The 23,222-nt window shown below is 40.7% G+C and overlaps 2 protein-coding genes across 4 annotated transcripts in view; one reads left to right on the top strand and one right to left on the bottom strand.

The window, feature by feature from the left end:
• xpr1a (xenotropic and polytropic retrovirus receptor 1a) overlaps positions 1–5,720 on the top strand; it is a 67,487-nt gene extending 61,767 nt beyond the window's left edge. Inside the window, exons 12-15 of the mRNA XM_051377979.1 lie at positions 70–236; positions 362–501; positions 609–833; positions 1,411–5,720. Coding sequence (XP_051233939.1) covers positions 70–236; positions 362–501; positions 609–833; positions 1,411–1,468 — 590 coding nt within the window. The 3' untranslated portion in view covers positions 1,469–5,720. The remainder of the gene's footprint in view (positions 1–69; positions 237–361; positions 502–608; positions 834–1,410) is intronic.
• A 1,530-nt stretch (positions 5,721–7,250) lies between these two features.
• Positions 7,251–23,099, bottom strand: sin3b (SIN3 transcription regulator family member B). 3 transcript variants are annotated; one of them, XM_051377976.1, is made up of 19 exons: positions 22,584–23,099; positions 21,217–21,323; positions 20,767–20,920; positions 19,055–19,420; positions 18,456–18,659; positions 17,793–17,921; positions 17,517–17,606; positions 17,212–17,330; positions 16,606–16,819; positions 16,111–16,227; positions 15,683–15,921; positions 15,029–15,212; positions 13,312–14,191; positions 11,803–11,972; positions 10,483–10,656; positions 10,012–10,104; positions 9,788–9,879; positions 8,710–8,908; positions 7,251–8,548 (listed from the first exon to the last, which is right to left on the bottom strand). In XM_051377976.1, the coding sequence occupies exons 1-19, from the start codon at positions 22,692–22,694 to the stop codon at positions 8,312–8,314; spliced, it is 3,879 nt and encodes a 1,292-aa protein (XP_051233936.1). In that variant the 5' UTR covers positions 22,695–23,099; the 3' UTR covers positions 7,251–8,311. The 3 variants fall into 3 exon arrangements, with proteins under 3 accessions (XP_051233936.1, XP_051233937.1, XP_051233938.1); XM_051377977.1 differs by having other exon boundaries at positions 18,456–18,611; XM_051377978.1 differs by lacking the exon at positions 22,584–23,099 and adding an exon at positions 22,291–22,440.
• Positions 23,100–23,222: the final 123 nt, after the last annotated feature.

The following is a 23,222-nucleotide window of genomic DNA, read 5'->3' as shown; positions in this document are numbered from 1 at the left end:
TTTGAAAAGATCTTTGAGTCTTATTTGAAGAAAATGTATTAATGTGTTGTGTTTGTGTGTTTATTCCAGAGCAAGGACATACAGACGCCGACATGTTCTTCTACCTGCTGATCGTGTTCTCCGCTATCAGCTCGCTGTACACACTGATCTGGGATCTGCGCATGGACTGGGGCCTGTTTGACCGCGGAGCTGGAGAAAACACCTTCCTCAGAGAAGAAATTGTTTATCCACACAAGGTAGAGTCTGAGAGGAATACTACACATACATACATACACACACACACACACACACACACACACACACACACACACACACACACACACACACACAGCTACCCTAACCCTGTCTCCTCTGCGTCCAGGCCTACTACTACTGTGCCATTATAGAAGATGTGATCCTGCGTTTTGCCTGGACGATCCAGATCTCTCTGATCACAATGACCAAGATCCACTCTGTGGGCGACATCGTAGCCACGGTGCTGGCTCCCCTCGAGGTCTTCAGGTGGGTCTCACTTACATGATACCTTCTTGTTATGCACATATACTTTAGATGCAGTTCATCAAACACCCCACATTGATGAGTGACACAGTTCAACCTTCTCTCTGCAGGCGTTTTGTGTGGAACTTCTTCCGTCTGGAGAACGAGCACCTGAATAACTGTGGTGAGTTTCGTGCTGTGAGGGATATCTCTGTGGCACCACTCAATGCCGATGACCAGACGCTGCTGGAGCAGATGATGGACCAGGATGATGGCGTGCGAAACCGCTCAGGCAAAAAGACCTGGAAGAGGTCCTACAGCCTGTCGCTCCGACGCCCCCTACTGTCCTCATCACAGTAAGACATAACATGGACACTTGACATCAGCCTCATGCACTCATACATTTTTATTTTAGTTTGATTTATAAACACTGAGCTGGTAAAAAAGTATAATATTATTAATAGTAAACAATCAAAGACCTTAAAGAAAGTTTGGTTTACATTAACATTATAATATAAAATACAATATCCCTTCGTCAGGGATTTCCATTGTTTCCCTGGTGTTTTCAACCGTTTGTCAAGATGGAGACAGAGGTTCAATGTCTGACTTTAGGAAACATCAGAAAACAGGAACTAAAGAAGTTATAAAACTGTATTAAATGTTTAGTAGTGCTTTGACTTACAAGCCAGTTTTTAAACAATTTCATCACTAAAACTGAGTGGAAACAGCTGGAGAGTTTAAAAGAAGGTAAGTTGTGTCCTTGAAGTAAGGGACATATCAAATTAAAACACATAAGACACCGGTTGTATGATTTGATTCAAGATGCAACTATCACTGACTTAAAACATAAAACAACATTAAAATATCTGTTGAAGTTGTAATATAAAATTAATATGTTAGATAATATATATATTTTTTAATCCTCTTTTCTAGATCGAGAAAGGACACAAAGGTGCTAATTGAAGACACGGATGATGAGGCTTTCAGCTGAGTCCACAACGTCAGCACGCACACACACAGAACATACTATACTTATAAGGACCTCATTCACTAACACCCAACCTCAACCCTTCTCCCTTATAGATATAAGTGTAGTAACCTTCAGTCTAAACCTTTAAAGCAGTGAGGACCTCCGGCTGCATTCACTTTGGACAATTTACCTCATATACATGTGAGTATATTTGGTCTTTATAAGTATAGAAACACACACAGACACGATACACACTGTAATGCAGAAACACATAAAGATAAACCTACTGAAGCACAAGAATAGTATAGTATTGCTACTGTTGAGGAGAGCGCTAATGCCACACACACACACACACACACACACACACACACACACACACACACACACACACACACACACACACACAGATAGACACACAGACAGACATCAGGGGAAATCTTCTGCACGTTAATGGAAACACAGACCACACTGCCCTGGGATTATTATCCTCTTCTTTTTTTTAAAAGGATTTCTTATGTTGAGATATTTGTGTTTGTTTAGATTTTTTCTTTACTTTTTTCTGGATTTATGACTGTTTACACAGCTTTTTAAAACTAAACTAGGATTAACAGGGAGAAGCCAATCAAAAGACTAAATAATAATTATAGGAACTTGAGGAAGGACTCTACACACATCACAGCATATCAAAAACAAATCAACTGGTTTCAGCTTGTTGATTCTTTTTATACTCCAACTTTTTTTTGTTTTGGTTGAGTTGTAATAATGTCAATCACAGCCCTGGAGGCACTTGCAGGAAAAGTGCATTTAATACACAAAAAGAAAAAACCTACTTGTACACTAAAAGGGATGTTTTGATTTAAACATTTCTAGTCTACGAAGTTGCTTTGTAATATATTTCATATATTTTGATGTGCATTATTACTCTATTGTAGTCGTTGAGTACTTCTACATGTGTTGTTTATACTAGTGAGACTAGTTTGAGCATCTCCACGATGATTGTTGATGTATTTTATAATGTTTGGAATGTTTTTTCTTGGTTGTGCCATGTTTTTAATAAGATCATAGTTAAGACACCCAACCTCGAGTTAGGGCAAACTGACTCGTGAATCGTCATGTCATCTTAAAGTGCCCCGATTAGCTACATGCGTATGTGCATGGCTGTTCTTTGCATTAACTACCAAAGCTTAATTTTTATGAATGTGTCCGTGGCTACTTTAGCTCTGCCAACCCAACCTGTACAAAGCTTATTTACAAAAGTGCATATTTCACTGGGCCGTTGTAGCCGGCTGGTTCTGTCTGTCTTGTTGGAAATCTGAGTGATATGAGCAGAACTGTGTCAGGAACAGAGTGATGTGACGCACCGCTTCAGATGTTCAGCTGAATCGTCTGTGAGTCAAGAACAGTGTTCATACCGGTGGTTCTCAAAGCGGGAGTGGGACCATACGGTGGGGGGAAAAAATATGGAGTATGTTTAAAAATTGAATGACTCTGATTCATGATGGTTACAATAATCAAACAAGAGTGCTGTGATGCTAGCAAGGCCTTCAACATTCAGGTCAACAAGATTTATTCACGCAGCAAAACACGACGTGTCAAGTACAAGCTGGCCTGTTGTTGTGCATGAGAAAGAAAAGAGAGAGAAAAACATGCACAGAAAGAAAAAGGCAGACCATGTTCAAGATGTTACTGGAGTGAAGTTCAAATTGGCTCATTTTGTTAATAGTTTTATTAACATGAAGTGAATTTATTTCACCTTTGGATGTGACAGAAGAAGTTTGAGAACCACCCGGTATGTTGAAACACTTCATATTCTCACCAGACTCGAGTGCTGCTAGAAATCCTGAGCTCCCTGACAAAAAGCTCAGCGCTGCCAGATGAGGCGGTCTTTTATTCAATGGTTGCAGATAAAAACGGTTTGTGCAGCTTGTGATCATTTGGGTTACTATTTGGGTGGTTTCTTCTAACAAAAAGTTAAGCTATAACCCAATGAATCAGCCTCTTTTGACTTGGTTCCCCTAATTATAAAACAGAAAAACCTCAACAAACATCTGAATTGGGCACGTTTGAGGCTCTGATTGAGCTCCTTGGTTGGTAGTCAAATATATTATTATAATAAAATAACATTCAGGTCTCTTTAACAGTAAATATCTCTAACCTGTGACGTGTTTCACAGCTCCTGTATCAGTCCGGTTTCACCACATTCAGCGTTCATGTTACCAGATACATGTTGTTTGTCTCTAATGTTCAATGTCGCCTCATTTTAGCACTTTTAAAAAAAATAATTTCAGGTGTTTTTTATTTGTTAATCTATTAATCTTAGATAAGTTAGTAACAATCAGGAAAAAAAATGTGCTGTACATCTGACATCCACTGTCTGCCTCTACGGCTTCTTTTAAACCAGCGGCTCACACTTTGACAGCTGTTTGGTTGTAATTTGAAATTGTGTCGCTGCTGTTGAAGGGCCCCCTCTGGTTTTCAGAGAAAAGGATGCTAAATCTAATGCTGGTGTGTGTGTGTTTGACTTTCTCTTCCTGTTCGACCCCCACACTCTGCTCTCTGCTCTGCTGTTCCTCCCTGTGGCTACACCCCGTCACCACCAGCCAGTCATGAGACAAAGCCCAGAGAGCTATATGACAAAATGTGTTACACAAAGTCCTGTTTCTTCTACTTCTTGTTTTTCCCGTAGCGGCTAAAAAAGACTGAAAAGCTTCTGTGTGCGATAAGGTTAATGTGAACTTGGAAAGCTAGAAATTTAAAACAAATGTGTTGTACTTGTTAGAATGTAGAAGACGGGTAGCTTCCCTATCCATTTAAATACACTGGATACATGCCATGTAAGTGTATAGGGGCATAAAACATCTCACACACACACACACACACACACACACACACACACACACACACACACACAAATCTCTCTCTCTCTCTCTCTCTCTCTCTCTCTCTCTCTCTCGTCGGAGAGCACAACACTACAGCAGATAGTTTTGTAAAAAGGCTCTGTTGTCTTGCCTGCATGCTGCTTTTGTTCTACATTGTACATAGACCTTAATTTATTTGACATGATGTGTATATTAGCGATCATTGGAGCCACCATGACAATGATCGATTTCATACGTTGCCATTTTTGCTCCGAGACAAACAGTATTTTTTAGGTGATGAGGAGCTTTTTATTTTGTTTTCTTTGATTGGTCACAATCCTGCACTCTTTTTTCATGTGTAAATCTGTTTAAAATGTGTTTGTATAAAAATAGGAAGAAAAAAATCCATAGAACTGGAGAATGTGATTGGTTGTATCTCGTTGGTGATTCCTTCTTCTTTCAAGGCTCCGTCATCTCCGGGGGGTTTTTTTGCGTCCAGGGCTCATGGAGGAGGTGGGGGAACAAAAAAAAAAAAAAAAAAGGGGGTGGAGGGGGGCAGATTACTGTGTCCTGAAGCTGTAATACTGTTTGTACATTTGTGAATGTGCATGAAAATATTGTGGACGTTACATCTGTTGTTATAAACTGCCCTGCTGACAGAAGCACTTTGACATACTGTAGGGCACAGGAACAGAGAGGACCCTCGCCATATAACTAAATACTGTTCAACTGATCCCAGATCTGCCTGAGCTTCACTTTGAATACCTCTCAAGCAGATTTAGGATCTTTTTTTATTTGCTCGCTGAAAGCATTTTTGACATGCTTCGAAACAAATGTTTAAGTGACCAGTGTCTGTTCGCAGATGTTCAGTAACCCACTGACGAAAAAAAAAAAAACAGGGTTCTTTTTGTACAGTTTGTTTGACGAGACGATGAAGGTGACAAAGCCCCGTTGTGACATCCCATTTTTGTCATGGGTGTAAAAATCGAAGATGGTTTTGTTTTCACTGCTTGCTGAAACCCCCCATGATGTTAAAGTGCTCTACATGTGTGCATCCCTCGCCTACCTTCCTCCCCTCTCTCGATGTTGTTTGTACCCTTTCTCTAATCTAGCTGAATGTGATAGTACCTGTAGTTTGGTAGATGATGTTCTACTTTGATGAGATACAAAAAAAAAGAATAATAATAGGATAAATACATTGTGGTTAAATGTGATTTTAAGAGGCATAAAGAAAGGAAAATGTCTTGGAGTCTGAACCATCCTCCCCCTCGAGTCCCTTTTACAGAGTAGTTTGTACATGTCAAGTGTATAACACCGTTCCATGATGGTTTTCCTGATGGTATTTGTATTTCTGTATACACTTTGGTGATCCTGTCATATCTGGGTTTTATAAACCACGATTATTTTTAAAACTCGCTCTGCCTCTCGACTCTTTTTTTCCCCTCACTCTTTTACTCTAAGTTTTATCACCTCCAACACGTTCTGATCTTTGAGTTTGGCACAGATTGTCCCTTTTAGGTCTTGTGGACTTCCTGACCTTCGCGGGGGACAAGAAGCTTTTGCTGAGTATCGTTGATGCAGTGCTGTGAATATAAATACATGCACGTTAACACACACATGCATAGAGGCCATTCCTCAAGCTATTAATAGTCCTTTGCTGTGGTCGACGCAGTTTCCTCTTCTGCATTGTGCTTTTATTAGTCATGTTTGCTTATGTGGTTTTATGATTGTTAATTTTTGTTTGCAGTGCACTCTAAAGTAGATTATAACCATGTATACCTTTTTAGATATTAGCTGTTAGTCATTCGCCCCTCTTACCTACAAGTAGATTTGTGGCCTGGTGGTGAAAAGTGGCGTTGCGGGTCTCGACAAGATTTAGGTTTGTCGGCTCTGTCCAAAAAAAGCTTGAGGAAGTCGTCCAAAACCACCAGCAGCGATTAGGGATTTGATGCATTTTTCTGTTTTGTTCCCAGAGGGTAAACTGAGTCTGGCGCCGTTATGTTCAGTGTGCCAATAAGGACGAATGAATCATGCTGAAAAGCCTGAAAAATCTTGCTTCTTGGCAGAGAGGAAGCACCCACGAAATCAAAAGGAGAACACAGTTAACTTTGACAAAATGCCATCAAACAAGTCCTCATCATCCAACATAAAAATCCCAATATTTTTCCTTTTTTTTAAAGAAAAACAAAGTGTCAGTTGAGATTGAAAGACTTTTTTGACCTTGCAAACAGCAGTTAACAAAACAATCTTACCACGAGGTCAATTAGTGGCTGTTCTGGGGTTTTCAATCGTATCAGTCTCCCTCAGATCAATACATCTAAATATAATCTGAATCGACTTCTAACCCAAATGGACGAGAAGTCCTTCAAGTGCTCGGGAAAAAAGTGGAATTTTGAAAATCTACAACTGCTCAACAATTGGTAACTCTGTGCTGAGGAGGATCACATGATGGGAACGAAGGCTGCAGAACAGCTGGTAATGGACTTCGTAGAGACACATTTGTCAACATTTTGTCAGCATTTTCATTAAAATGTACAATAAATACAAGAACAACATAAACTTATACAAGTAAACAGCCCTAAATACTTTTCATTATAGATTAATCTGATGATTATTTTCTCCATTAATCAATTATTTGTTTCGTCTATGAAATGTCATTTTTAATCTGTTTCCCAGAATTCAGTGTGACGTCTTCAGTTTATTGGTTTTGTTTTGATCAGCAGTCCAAAACCAACAAATCCTGATGTTTAAACAACTGGAACTTCTGTCTTAAAAAGTAAATTAAACGATCAATAAGTTTAATTTTCTGCAGATCAACTAATAATGTTTTTGTAGATAGTGTCAAAGATGTTGTTTCAACTCCGTTTTATAAGCTTTAGTTTCACATGCAGTCACTTCACTGACTGAATCTTCTGTATCCAACAAACAACCTGCCAGTCAACATCTAAGAAGGTCACAACTAGGTTGTTTATTTTGTGATAACTGATACAGGATAAATGTTATACATTCTATTTTAACACTGATATTTTGCTTTTATTTTCAATGTCAGTATGCAAAAAAAAGACAATACAAAGTAAACATTTAGTATCATGAACATGATACATAATTTGACTGCTTCATCCATATTAAACCAATTAATTTTAAGGACTCCTTGTTGCCCTGGTGATATCTTGTTTAGCTACAACACAAAAAAGGGAAAAAATACAAAAAAACAAAATGCAAACATCAAGAGTTGGCTGACAGCAAACACTGTAAAGAACCACATGATCTTAAGATGTATCAATCAACTCGTGTAGATGCATATATAAAAATACAGGACCCCTGTTGTATATATGCACATACAGTAATAATGCAATTACTAGAGTTGTAGAGCCTGTACTGGGCATACAAACAGACAAAATGAAGAGAGCAGGATACACATACATACACACGTTTACCATTATCTCTCCATATAAACACGCATGAACCAACCAACCAACAAACAAACAGAAGGCTCTCTGGCTTTAGAAGCTAAAAACTACACTTGACTTTAAAAAAAAGAAAGAAAAAGAAACAGACATTCACATTTCTGAAACAAATTTCATGATCTCATAACTTCTCACCTGATCAACCGCCTCAGTCTTATCAACTTTTAGTGCCACCAGAGAAGCTAGAATGATGATGATGATGATGATGATGCTTCGTTTGTGCCGTCGTGTCCAACTCGTCCCATCGATCAGGGCCGAGTTCACTCTCACTGATTACTTCACCGTCTGCGTTGGTCCTTTTTCTCCACATCATCACTCACTGTGCACTCATTCACTGACTCACTGTTCCCTGGTGTAAACAGTCCAGAGTCTGCACTGTTTCTTCATCCATGAGCGGAAGTGAATGAGTGAATGTGTTGTGGAGGAAGGTGGAGAAGTGGGACTGCAGCTGTTCATGTCTGTGTTTAGTGTATGAATGTCCTGTACGTCCATGCATTTACCTGTGTGTGTGCGCTGTATGTCCATCTCTATGCGGGCCTCTACGGTGAGGCTGGGGCTTTGCTACCGCTGTAATGAACTTGGTATCTGTTCACTGCTTGCCCTTTGACCTCAGTCGACAGGCAGGTCGTCTTGCAGGGGATCATGTCCTCTTCCTCCTCGCCCAATAGCCAGTTCTGCACCGAGCGTTCAGCGGAGGCTGCAACGTGATTGGCCAGCCAGCCCTGGTGCCACTTGTCAAAGCGTTCGTGCTGGCTCGCTGCCACTCTGTGCTGCGACTGTGGAAGAAGAGGAACAACTGTCAGAGCTTCGTCCAAACAGGATTTAACGAGCAGAAAAGGCGATGCTCGATTATCCTGACACCACATCGTCACCCAGATTCTCCACGTCACGACACAAGAGTCTTACAACACGCCACAACGGGATACTAATGACCTACCTTCCTGGCCTTGACTAGCGCTCCTCTGCGGTACATGTAATCCTCAGAGTTCATGACAAACACCATCTTGTGTGTGTTGAGTTTAAATCGACAGTCCAGACTCCCGGCGTTCTCCACGCCCAGCTGGCGGTGCCACTCTCTCCTGCAACGCATCGCTTCCACCTGCCGCACCTGCCAGCGACGGAAACGACGCAGGTTCCTACAAGAAGAGACACATTTAATGGACCTTAACGTGCTGATTGGGTTACAGTATTTGTCTGACATAGTTTGAGATCAAATTAATGACTTTGAACAGAAACTTTTTACTTTTCCAGGCTCTTAGTCAAACATTTAACAGGATTTTTCCTGGCTCACAATGAGGCAAAGGTGGGCAACAGAGTCTCTGCATTTTTAAAAAAGAGCACAATAACTTAAAATATTCCCCATCTGCTGACTGTACCTGTGAATGATTCTCAAAACTGTTTTCAATTCAATGATAAAGGGCCTCCAGTTAATATTACAAAGATGCATTGTAACAGACCACTTCCTCCAGTATGCAAATTCCATCTAAAGCAGATGTTTGTTTTCCAGTATTGTTCTTAAAGTGTTTACTGAAATACAGGTAAATCAGAAAACCTGTACACCCTAGTGTACTCATAAACAACACTTTACCCTGAAGGTTATTATATGCGTTTTATACTGAGACTGTGTCAGAGAGATGTTGATTCAATGTTGTGGCCTTTTTTGACTGAAAATAAAATAATGCTGATTGTGTGCAAAGATTGATTAAGTTCCCTGAAATACGACATTATGGTCATATGTAATGCTGCATTTTCAATTAAGTCAGAGCAGACAGTGTGTGTAAATTCATTCTTTCTTCTGGCATTCATGTAGCTCTTTGCAGTCAAGTATTTTGTCTATTGTGGAAAAAATATTCAAAACATTAGCAGTAAGAGGCCCAAGAGTGTTTACAAGCTGATCTGTCTGTATTCTTTACACGAGATAGGTGGCTATAAGATGTGTATATGCACAGTTTGAAGTCTAAACCACAAATTTATAAAATCTGATGTTTAGAAATAATTATATTAAACTGTTATACCTTGGCAGAAATACAGGTTTGAAGAAGTAGCCCTCTTGAGAACACAGGCTGGACTCTGTTCCTACAAACTGCTCCATGTAGCTCGACAGGCACTGTGGGAGAAGACGGTGAAGACATTAATAACTGATCCATTACAATGAATAAATATTTAACTAAATTGCTTTATATATTTCAAAGTGCGTGTAAAAAACAAACATTTAGATTGTTTTTCCACGTGTGTTTACCTGTACATCTAACGGATCATCCGCCTGGGCCTCCTCAGTGTCCAGCAGCTCAATGGTCATTGTCACATGACCCGTGTTTTGGATAAACATCACCTGATGACAGAATGCAAAGAAACTAAGTAAACAAACTCAACACGCTACAGCTGAATGACACCAGAGTCACAACTCAGAGGTTCATATTCATACAACAGAGATTTAACTTGTTAAAATCTCTTAAGAGTGCAACAGAAAGGTGCTAACAGTTTAATGATGATCTAATTCAATTATATGTAAGTACATTTAAAGAGCGTTCATCTTGCTGTGGAACAAGTAATGTCACTTCCATATCAAAATAAATCCCAAGTCATAACATAGAAGGTAAAACTGCAACCAACTACACCCTCAGATACATGATAGTCAGTTTTACTATCATATTAAAAGTACTGAACAGGTGTAAAGAGTATATTTGATTCACCAGGACTTTGTGCTCACCTTGAAGCAGTTCTCCTCAGCCATGACTCTCTCGGCTTTCCACTGGTAGCTGGTCTCCCAGGCTGCTCTGACACACTGCGAGGACAGGTTTCCCCCCGCTGCCCCCCGCTTCCTCTCAGCCAGGTAAAGATCAACCACCTGCAGACACACCTCGTCGCTCACAAGGTGCTGCAGCTGAAGTCAAAGAAAGTGCATATCAGAATATGTCAATGTTAAGTGTTGACAAAGCAGGTTTTATTTCGGCAGGATCCCAGGTATATTTGGTGACCCATTTTAGCATTTATTTATTGTTTTATTTTTTCCGTCTGAGAGAATGATGCCATCCGCGATCAAATAACTAGTGGAAAATCCCCCCCTCGCTCTACCCCTCCCGTACGTCTACTGACAATCACACGGAGAGAGAGAGAGAGAGAGAGAGAGAGAGAGAGAGAGAGAGAGAGAGAGAGAGAGAGAGAGAGAGAGAGAGAGAGATTCTCTGGTATTAAGTTAAACTGGGGACAAGGTGAATATTTTAAAAGCACAGACAAGGTAAAGCAACAGTGAACGCATGTGGTTTCGGTACCACGTTGGTTTCAACACACTGCGACATTACAGGCGGCTCACCTGCTGTTGTTAATATGGAATTGTGGAGGAAAAAGTTGTGTTTTACGGCCGCTGACCAAGAGGTAGTATCTGATGAGCTGAGAGTGAGAGCAGGGCGGACTAGAGCTGTACCTGACTCAGAATTTGTCTTAGTAGAAATTGATTTGGCTGTTCAATACCAAGACTCAACTATTTGTTATTTTCTTTCTGTTTGTTGCTACACTAAATTTCTAACACTAATGTTTTAGCTACCTTACGTTTTAATACCTTTCCTTGTCATCACAGATGAGGAAAACGCGAGTCAATCTGGGTCTTCTCGAGTGATGATTTGAATCATCAACTTTTGGGGGCAGTGCTATTGGTGTAGATGGGTGCATATGTTTGTGTAAAAGGGAAAAGCTTGGTGAGAGTAGTTTGTGAGTAAACACTAAAATAAGGTAGAGAATTAAAATGGTAAAATAAGAAACAGAACTAGAAATAGTGTATTCTTTCAAATAAAATTTGGAAATTCATTCAAAAGTTAAATGCTACTGAGGTGCCCAATACTAACCCTTGTCTAACTCTGAGAATAAATAATTTAATTAATTTAATAATTAACCTACATAATGGGGCAGGCTACTCATCATCACTGTAAAAAAACTTTAGGTCATATCACCCACGCCACGTGTGGGAAACACTGGTTCTACACATCTTCATTGTCTGATACGAGCGCTCAGTGTGACGGTAAACTTTTCTTACCTGCCGAATGATGTTGTGGATGACCTTGTCGATGGTGAAGCCGATGTAGGCGTGGATGGTGAACATCTCTCTCAGTGTGTCTTCATACTGTGTGGAGTCCAGGTTGCCATCCAGCAGGCTGCGCACCATATCCAGGAAGGCTGGGTAGTACTCCTCCAACTCCACCTCACCTGTGGAAACAAAGGGATGTCACAGCAGGTCCTTACAATGTAATTAAGTGATCTGTGAAGAAGTGTTGGGCTGAATTTGGATACACCTCTTCATCTCCAGCATGAATACATACTAGAAGGTCAAATGCAGTTTTTATCCAAAAGCAGCTATTTAAAAAGGCGGTCAGTGGGCACCCAGTTAGCTCAGTGAGTAGAGCTGGTGACCCATGTACCGAGGCTGAGTCGGCCCTTTGCTGCGTGTCATCCTCTCTCTCTACCCCCCTTTCCTGTCTATCATCAGCTGTATCTATCAAATAAAGGCTATAAAAGGCCTAAAAAATAACTTAAAAAAAAAAAAAAAAAGGCGGTGCAGGTATCATTAATTCAAATTGTTGAGATTTGTGCTGCTCTGTCGTAGAGCTGCAACAATTAGTCTGTTAATCAATCAAAAGAAAACCAATCAGCAACTATTTTAATAACTGATTGATCATTTAAATGTGAAAATGGATTGTTTTGTTTTTTTAAATGTAGTGAAGTAAATGGAATTTTACTGACTGTTGGTCGGACTAAAGAAGACATTTAATGACCTGTTCTCAACAATATAGTGATGGAGTTTTTCATTGTTTTAAAAACCACGTGATCAATTGAGAGGATAATCATCAGATTAAATCAATAATGAAATTGATCATTAGTTGCAGCTCTACTGTGCGGTTGTCTTACCTGTATCAGAATAGCCTTTAATTGGCTGTTTATGACAGCTGGTTTATCCTGAGCTCAATGGGTTACAACAAACAAATGATCCAAAATTAATCAGCCATTTTAAAATCTATTTTTTAAAATGCCTTGAATGGCCTTGAAGCAAATCACCTCAGGACACCATACTGCTACACCTCATCAAATTCCAGCTCAACCAAGACAATATAACACAATACTACACTAAGCTAACAACCAGTCAAGTCCAATAAAAACCCATTGAACAATATCTGTTATCATTTTGTTTCTTTTGTCAAACTTTCCAATCTTCAACACCATGTTGTTTTCAAATGCTGGCAAAGAAAAGAACATCAGTCCTTCAACACATCTGGAATACTTTCATGTAGTAGGACTGACTGACATCAGAAACTGTTTGATTTAGGTTAACTTTATGATTCATGCTCATTAATTAAAACTAATTAACTAATTTCCCTGATGAGATCATATGTATACTGATATTAAAGCTCTTGGTCACAACAGGAAAAAAACAACCTCCTACACTGAGATGATTTGTCCATGTTGAGTCAGATATCACAGCTTGTTGCACCAACTCAAATTAAATTAAACCAATCTAGGATCTACAGAACCAACCAGTAGCTGAACTTACTGGGCTGTTTGAGGCGGAGCTCCATAGCGAGGTCACATGCTTTTTCTCTCCTTCCCTCTGCCATCAGCAGCCTCTCCCTGCTCTGCTCAGCTCGGTGCTCCAGCAGCTGACGTTCTGCCTGTCGGTAAACCCGCAGCAGTCGCGAACATAAGGTCTGGTGCAGCCGCAGGAAGAAATACCAGTTGTTGTTGACGAAGAAAAGGTTGTAGACGCCGTCCAGGTCCTTCTGGTGCTCTGCTTCAGGGTCGCGCAGGTCCACCTTCTCCCCGGGTGCACCTGAACCCGTCTCCATAGGTGTAGATCCAGGGGTGGATGAGGCAGTCCCTGCAGGCTGGCTCATGCTACTGGAGGTGGTGGAGGCCTCCGTGTCTGCAGGTTGGGATGGGCTGCAGCGCCTCCGCCTGGACTCCCCGTTGAGCTGCTGCTGCTGGGGTTGGGACTGGGCTTGGGACTGTGATTGGGCAGGTTGGGGTTGAGACTGACTACTTGGGGTTGCTGCTGCTCCTGATGCATTATTTGAATTACCAATTCCTCCTCCTGCCATCACCGCTGCTCCACTGCCGCTGCCGCCTCCTCCTCCTCTCTCTGCCCCCTCCTCAGGCTCAACCTCCTCATCTGTCCATTCTTCAGTATCACTGAGCTCACCGCGGCGGGAGAAGAACAGGTCGGGGACAAAGTGCTGGATGATGCGCTTGATGTGGTCCTTGTCGTCTTTGTGGATGGTTGGCTGGCGTTTGACATGGTAGATGATGAGCGAGGCGGCGTCCTCCAGGATCTGTTTGTCCTCATACGTAAACACCATGTGAGGCTCACTGGATGCACCAGAGCCATTACGGCTCTGCTGGCCAACTCCACCCTCTTCTGTGCTCTGCTCCTGACGCTGAGAGAAAAAAAAGAGATTAATGAGGGAAACTTAAAATAAACGTAAAATACAAAACCACGAGTTTTGATAGGTTTCACTGATTTAAATAAATTATTCTTCCTACATTCATATTTAACAGAAAAATATGATAAATTCTTTTGCAGCAATGAAGTTGTCTGTTAAAAGCAGCACTGCACAAAAGGAAATAAAACACTATCAACTCAAGGTAATTTACTGTGTTGCATTTGATCCTTATCAGCAGATGAGTATAACCACAAACTGTAGATATTCAAACGTTCTATGATTTTGATTAATTTGAATCTCGAGCTGAGATCGTTATCTCCACTGCTGTTTGCAAGATCAAGAATGATCTGCTAAACGTTGAAGTAAACATGGATGGGTAGCCTGAGAGATACACATGGAAAGTTTATACATCTACAGCAACCTCAATGTGTTGATGCAGACTATGAAATAAAGGCCCTGGAGTTCAGATTGTTTCATCAACTCCTGTTTCTAATGTCAAGGATTAACTGTGATGACTAATGTGTAACATCTCACACAATCATCACACATCAATGACTACCAGACTGAGTGGATTTCTATGAAACTTCTTTTTCATTTCTTTTGTCTGGTCAGCTCTGGGTTTGAATGCATCTTTTGAAAATGTGAAGGGGGTCATGTTCCAAGTTAAAAAAGGATGTTAAGTGACTCATTAACACTTTAAAATATAAAGCTCCAGTATGTATCTACAACCTAGTCCAAAAATTACACAGGAATGTAATTAGACACTCAACACCTCATCATCTTTTCATATTACAAAAGCTTTAATGTCAAAGGACGGCAGGAAGTTTTTACCTCATCATAGACACTCTCGATCTCATTGAGAAGACTCTTCGACCGCAGGGCCTTCATGTCATTCTGTTTGAAGTTGACTCCTTGGTGGTCGAGGGACTTCAGGTAAGCCTTCTCATACTGCTCCCTCCATATCTTATTGAAACCCTGCTGGGCCTCTCTCCACTCCTCCTCCTTGGCTTTCAACCTGCAGAGGAAGACACACCTTAAATGTAGATACTTAACAAAACAAACCACATATATAACTATGTTACATAACATGTCTGTCAGTGAGTTTTCTTGGTGATTTGATTGTATGGCAATGTAAAGATCTGTAGGAAGGAACGTTTTCAGAATTCATCCTTTATGTGGAAGTCTGCCACCTGTAAAACACACATTTGCAACAAGTTCACTGAACACACAAACTATTTTTAAAATCACCTTCCTGTTATGGTTCACATTTGTTGGCAGGACATACAAAGCTCACTCCCTGTTGATATAAAGATCTTACTCTTCTTTCAATGTTGACAAATGCTGATATACAAGAAAATATCTAACTGACTGATAATCGTAATACACACACGCAACAAGATCATAAACACCAGAATTCAGCCACTGAATTTCTTCCATTAAACATTTTGCCAGTGACGACATTTAAAATAAAATGACCGTCCTGACCTCTTGAGCACCACAGGCACAGCAGTAGCGGGACTCCTCTTCAGTCCCTCAATGATCTCAGGGGCTTTGTCACCATAGATACGATACACAGCACGGCGCTGGATGACCTCAGAGGTGCCGCCCAGGCAGTCGTCTAATCTGAATCGGTCCTGGTCCTCAGGTGAAAGACGGGATAGCTTCTTCTGGACGCTCTCCAGCACCCTGATAGTGGCCAGATTTGTCTCCAGAACCACATCCAACTGTAAGTGGAGAGTTACAGACATACAGCTTTTAGACGGCAGCCATCAACTACAGTGTAGCCAAGGACTTGAAGCTTATTGACGCAGGGACACAAAGATAAAAACATGTATTAAGTAAGTTGTGGTGTTTATACAAACCTCCCGGCTCTGCAAGAATTGTAAGTAGAGTTCTTGTTATGATGTACATACCTCAAATCTTTCATCCTCACAGCGATGCAGCTGTTCCTCATAAGGAGTCTTCTTCGAGCTGACGAAGGTTGAATCCTCTGACCAAGAGGGGAATGACACCCAGGTGTCATTCAACACCTACACACATTCAGGCAGAAAAGTTCCCATTAAATTATGAATGGTAAAACCCTTTTATAGGAATATATTTTATAATTACATAGTATTAACTTACTATCTTTTACTACTATTTATGCTAGAAAACGCAGTAATATGTCAGCAGAGGCAGGGAAGAAGAAGACTGTCAGCAAATAAACACTTCTCAAACTTTTAAGAACAATCTGCTTTGCAGATGTTTTATGAGTAAATGAATTAATTCAACAGATCTCAAGGATAAACACAATTGTGAGTAACACTGAGTGTAAACAGAAACTTTGCTTACAAGAAAACTTCACAGGGCGTCTTTAAGTGATGCACTGACCTCGTGACAACTCATTAGGAAAATGTAAGTAGGTGTACCTCCTTGCATAGGGCAGTGCGTCCACTGCATTTAGGCTGCTGATAGGTCTTGGGCAGTGCTCTATAGCTGGACCCCAGGCGCTTGCAGGAGGCATAATCCACCTCCCTGCCCCCTCCCCCCTCCATGTAGCGATCCGACAGCCCTGACACAGCATGAGAGAGCTCTTTGTCCCCCAGAAATGACTTGAACTGTGTGTACAGTTCAGGAAACTTCCTGCAAGGAGATGGATGAAATAAGGAATGACAGATAAATCAGAAGGAGAACAGCTGACCAAAACACAAGTGCTATCCACCAGTATAATCCTATGAGAATGTAATGTGAATACAAATCTGAATTATGTTGCATATGTAATGGTCATATCAGTAACAGTTGCAAATGCCTTTAAAAAGTCCTGAAAGCCTTTAATAAATGTCAACATTTTAACAGTTATTGCCCTTTCCTGCAGTTATACCAGAGTGCCTCTTCTACAAGACCAGACATTACAGTCTACACGTTCTGTCAGCTCCCTGCAGCCACTGTATCCATTCATCTGTGCACCCAAGTCTCTGATTTCATCCAGCCAGTTCACACATTTATTCAGATCAATTATGTTTCCATCCACTCACCCCAGGAAAGGAGTGACTAGCTGTAGCAGCTCTGCTCCCGAGACTACTTCCTGGTTAAACAAGGCGATACAGCGCAGGAAGTTCTCATACACTTCCTGGCTTTTAAACAGGCGACGAACCTGAATGATGTGAAGGTTGACAGTGAAATCAGACCAATTACATTATTCAAAAAGACATTAAAAAAACAAACCATATAATAGCAGTAGAGAAAAGAGGGAAAATGAAAGGAAGTATAGTGGCAGTGGGTCAAATAAACAGTATGAACCCAGGAAGAAGGAAATCCAACATGGAAAAAGATGCCTCACCTTATCAAAGAAGGAGAATTCTCTTAAGACTCCATGTTTGCCAACTGAAGCAAAGGACTGATCTTTGGTACAGGAATACTTCATTTTTTTCTTTAAAAAAAAGAAAGAAAGAAATGAATGCTGAATGATCTTTATAGTCAATAATCATTAAAGTCACTGTAGTGGGAGCACTGCATTGTTGCTTCAGGAACGAAACAAAGAGTTGTTTGAGATCAAGGACATGTATACATACATTGGCGCGTTGCCTGAGGCGGTTATTCTAAATTGAGAATTTACCTTGAGCAGTGGGGAAATGTGCTGCAGTAGGATGGGCCTGGGCCTCTTTTTGTTCTGTTTGGTTATCGTGTCCTCGTCCTCCGGTCTTTTCAGCGTCTCTTTCCCCCCTGTCAGTGAGCTCCCTGTGAACTACAGGAGAGGAAGCACACGGGAAAAGTGAGTGACTTTCAATTTCTCAAAGCCCAAGCTAAAATAGCTTGATTTCTGCAACTAAATACTACTTTCATAGACAACTTCAAAAACCCACATATATACACATTTGAGAAGCAAAAAACTGTGAATTTCTGCTTGAAAAATTAATAAAATTGATGATTTGAATATCAAAATAACTGCCAAATAACATGCTGTCTATTAACTAATTGATTATCTAATACAACTATTGAACTTTACTGTATTCAAACAATGTTGAGAAAAAAAAACACTGACTATGAGGAATATAGAAGAATGACATTTCTGCGCAGAAGCATGGAAATAAATTATATAGTCGTCTAGGTTGTGAGGAAGGTTTTTGGGTTTTTTTTAATCGTGAAACACTAAAAAGAAGAAATCACAACAGAGAATGTTTTTATGTGCCGAGACAGGGCATTGATTGTTTGACCTTGTTGATTTTTAATGCACCTTAAAATTACAACGTTATTGATCTCTGTCTGCTGCTTTACTGACCAGTGATCGCTTGGCATCAGGTAAGAATTGTCCAAACTCAGCCAGCAGGTCCTCTTGCCCCTTGAAAAGACTGGCAACTTTAGAAAACACCTCGTCTTCTGTCATCCCACTGCTACCTCGGCTGCCTCGACTCTCTTTCACCTCCAGCTGCTCCTTCTGAGGGGTGGTAGGGAGGTAAATGTTGATCAGACGTGAGGAATCAAACTTAATTTTAAAAAAGCAGAGCAAAGTTGAAATTATTTGGCCTGGCTACACATGGTCAATAATCTTGGTGCAGGAGACACAAACACCACCACTGTCCTCAAGGAACAGACTGCTGTGGAAATTTGATGCTGCACACTGAACACTTCAACTATGAGCTTTATTTATTAGTTTAATTTAAAATACCATAAAGCCATTAGAGAGGACTCAGATTCTCAGAATACCAGCACTAAGAGAGTTCTGCTGTAAAAGTCCTACCAAAATCAAAATCTTTAAGGTGGAAAATTAGGATTGTAAACTAAACTACATCACAATAACTTAAACCTAAATTGTCTATATAAATATATATATATATATACAACTAAAAGGCTACTTCAATTACCACATTTTATTCGTACCTGATACGTGTGAAGAATCTCTAGGAAGGCTCGGTAGATCTCTGGGTGGTCCAGAAAACGGTTTTTGATCTTATTTACGTAGCTAATGGCACTGTCAAACTCTACAGGGCTTGTCTCTGAGGCAGGCGGGGATACAGACGACGTGGTTGCCTGATTCTGGCTCTCTCTGTTTGTCAAAGGAAGAGAAAGCCTGCTGGGAGGCTCTGGAGGTCCTGCTGGGGTTGAGGAAGATGGGGGCTCTGATGAAGCCGCCTTGACCTCAGTAGTCTGGGCCGGTCCAGCTTCAGTTTGGGCGGCAGAGGCACTACCTGAGGTCGCGGTCACTGCAGAGGTGGTGAGACTCTTCCCCTGTTGGCCTGGGGATACCTGGACAAATGAAAGAGGTTGAGCTGGGTGATTAGAGGTGCATTCATTGAAGTCGTTTGCGTCAAATAAAGTTTAGTGAAAAATGCCAGTAAATACAAGTTCAGATGGTGGTTAAAGTCTGGAGGAAAACAATGCTGATGCTAGATAATGTAAACACTTGTCTCAGTAGCTGTGTCTGACTCTCTGCGTCCCACTCACTCATTCAATACTCACTATATAATAGACTCTATAGTGAGCAGTGTGATTTCTTACACTTACAGGACTCAAACATCTGTAATTTTTGTATCTCTATAATACCACTAAGTCAAATTCTCTGAGGTGGAACCGGATGGAAAAAGAGAAACGCTACAACCCTGCGTAACCAAAAAACCTGATTAATGGTCTTTTCACATCAATAAAATGTGGCTCGTTGAATTGTAGGATTGTTGGCAGAAAGTATAAACTTTTATGGACACTACTTTTTTATTCCATTATGGCATTTTTTTGGATACAACCAGTGTTTCTTTTAAATTTCCAATTAAGAAGCTTAAAAGCTTGAAACATTGTTTTATATTATGTCTACCTTACTTAAGTAGTATCACATATTGTATTCTTGTAATAAATGCTTATAATGTTTACATCCAAGATTATATTTTTAAAAGACTGCTCTATTATGTCGAATGGAAAATCAATACAAGAGATACAAAAACACACGTCCAACCATATTCAGTGACAAATTCTAAAATCAACACGGTTTTATTGCAAATGCAAAGTAACAATCTGTATGTGACACACACCACCCTGGTCCTCAAGGTACACTGGTCCGCCTCAGAGTGACTTTTTAATGTCACATTTCATAAACTTAGCTAAAACTAATGCAGTCTAATACAACAGTCCTGTAATAAATCTTACTTAAGTTACAGCTATCAGTTTTTGATTAAACAGGTGTTGATTCAACTTAATAGTCATTAGTTTTAGCCCTGGCGTTCCTAATAAAATGACAACTGAATGTATTTGCACAATCTAGCATGGCATATATGGGATCTTAAAACAGAATTTAAAAGTTGAAATGTTTCTCCAAATAACTCTCCAGTGGTTAAAAAGAAAAATAAATAATCACCTTGTGTCTTTATTATTGTGAATCTTATTAAAATCTAATTAACTGACAAATCTGTTCTGTATTTTTTTTAGGCAGAGCAGCCAACAAGAACCAGTTTCCTCTTAATTAAAATTTTCTGTGGGCATAAACATACAGTACATTTCAGCACACAGCGAGATTGTTACGATGCATCTACTGAAAGTTTAATAGGTTTGAAGATAAATAAAGCACAGATTTTTCAACTTCTGCTGTGAGGAGAGTGTCTCACCTGTGTGGAGAACGGCGATTGGAGGAAAGCCACCCCATTCTTGGGGACCTCTATCCGATACCCCGGTGGTAGGAAGGCATTGAAGCCCAAGACTAGGTCTGGGTGTCCATGGAAGAGTTGAGACACGCGGTTTATCACCCCCGGTGTGTCGATGCTATTCAAGACAACAGGCAGACACAAACACATTAGTGGTGTGGATGACAGCTTCCTCTCTCATATGCTGCATGAAGACAACCAAGTCCTTTTCAAAAAAGAGAACATAAACTGCTGGGTGATTCGAGCAGGATCGGCAATTTCTTACTTATTGAAAATGCTTTAAAATGTGTGGTTGATCCCTGGGTGTTTATGTTTTGCAACGTAATCAAAGTCCACACACAAGCTCCACCATTCAGAGTTGGCATTAAGAATCAACTCATTAAAAATGTATTGCTAAACTTCTTGCATAAATACCTCTGTGACTTGAACTCTTTCATGATGTCGAGAAACTTGTTGTATATGCCAGGATCGTTTGCAAAACGAATTTTGACTTGGTCCAAATATGACAAAGCATCTTCAACCTAAACACAGAGGAAGAAAAGAACAAAAATCCTGAATACAGCATTGAGTACAATCAGTCTCACATGGACCTGTGGAGAAGTAAATGGCAAACATCCTGTCGTGTTGTTGATGAAGAAGGATGTTACAGAGAAAAGCTGTTTAAACATGTTTAATACGCCATAGTCTATACATCATTGCAACACTGGGTCGCATTAATAATTGCACTACTATAAAAATTAAAATGGTGCCACCAACAAACCAGAAAATATGTGTATTGCATTATTTCTTTAACACTGTGTGTGGATATTTTTGGACGTGCAGTCCCATAAATAGTCAATGTTTGCTTCCCTCATTGTCAAATGAAGTGCTGTATCAACAAATGCACTAGTTAGCGGTACAAGCTGTACAAGTAACCACAATAAATAAATAAATAAATAAATAAATGGGCGAATACAAGAAACAGCAAACAGCTTTTGTTCCCGGGATCCTCGCTTGGTCTTTATTCAACCTAACACCCAAGGCTAGGTTAGGTTACGATAAAATATGTGTCCACACAAAGCAATTGTCACAAACACAATCCTACAGAGGGGCTTGCTCTAGCTAGCGTTAGCCAACTGACGATAATAACTCCACAAAACACTTAACAACACCCACATACAACATTTATACAACACGTTTTAGTCACTCTGGCACAACGGTGTCGTGTTGGCAGAAAAAACCAACAACATGATAATACTCAAAACACTGCGATAACAAAAGAAAACGTGTAATGAAGCTGCTAATCAACTGAAATAGCCGTTGTTGGCTAGCCTGCTGGCTGGCTGACGTCCTCCACTTTGTTCAGGGTGGCTGATAGAAAAAAAAAAAAAAAACCCGAACAAGAGGAACTTCCCACAACCGAGGTTTGAGTTAACATTTGCTCACAGAAGAGGGGCTGTTATTTTTGACATCGTAAAATAAGAAAACTACCACTCAACTGTCACTCACACGTTCATTAATGAAACACAGCGTCCACGTCTCTATAACCCCCAACCGTCAACGTTCGGCTGTTTTAGCGGTTGAATTACTTTTAATAGGCCAGCGAGCTAACTAACGTTAGCACAGCCGATGCTTTCACTACTCTCGACGTCCGGGGGGGAGAGAGAGAGAGAGGGAGACAGAGAGAGAGAGACACAGAGAGAGAGAGAGAGAAAGAGCCTCAAAATCCAACGCAATGATCCGACGAACAAAATGGTTCTGACTCTGAGGGACTTTTCCCCTTGTCGTTGTTGTCTCCTTACCTTCAGCTTCTGGAAGTGCTGCTGCTGCACTTGCTTTTGTGTTATAACGTAAGGCTTGTCTTGGATTTGGTTTATTTGCTTCGCCGTGCTGTGCGCCTGAATCTTCGCCATTATCCCGGCGACAGGAGAGCTTGAGAGCCGCTACCACAACTTGAGAGGGAAGCTTTCGGTGTTACCTCCAGTTGTTGGCTAGCCGACAAACCTTCCTCTCGGTCGGGGAGCCAGCCTGCCAGCGAGCAAACCCTACTTTGCCTAGCTGGACAGTCCTCTCTCTCTCTCGGCACAGCGCTAAAAAAAGGGACGGGAGAGAAATCCACAGCAGGAGTAGAGGGTGATGACAGACAAGCTGCTACTCGCTGCGACTTTGATTAAAACATCACCATCGATTTAAACAAGCTCAGGCAAGAAGCGTCGGGAAATAAGCTAAGGGACAATGGTTGCCGTTTATCGTATTTAAAATAACTATCGCCTGTCTCTTTAAATTCGGCGGCAGCGGTCTGTCTTGGCGTCCGGAAGCCAGAGTAGGAGTGAAAAATTGAAGAAAAAAAAATTGAACTGCGCAGCCGCAACAATGGGAGGAGCGGAGTTCACAAGAATCAGATTGCTCCACTCCCCCTTCACTGCTTCACTGCTACAAAG

Source organism: Dicentrarchus labrax, unplaced genomic scaffold (assembly GCF_905237075.1).
Source record: "Dicentrarchus labrax unplaced genomic scaffold, dlabrax2021, whole genome shotgun sequence".
Classification (NCBI taxonomy): Eukaryota; Metazoa; Chordata; class Actinopteri; family Moronidae; genus Dicentrarchus; species Dicentrarchus labrax.
This window is presented reverse-complemented; position numbering and strand designations above follow the sequence as displayed.

Bases quoted from the DNA above. Each gene is read 5' to 3' on its own strand.
- sin3b (XM_051377976.1), bottom strand. From the start codon at position 22,694: ATGGCGAAGATTCAGGCGCACAGCACGGCGAAGCAAATAAACCAAATC. The intron at 11,973-13,311 runs GTAAGTTCAGCT...TTGTTTCCACAG, and splicing joins GCTCCGCCTCAAACAGCCCA to GTGAGGTGGAGTTGGAGGAG. The intron at 8,549-8,709 runs GTAGGTCATTAG...CTTCTTCCACAG, and splicing joins CGCTAGTCAAGGCCAGGAAG to TCGCAGCACAGAGTGGCAGC.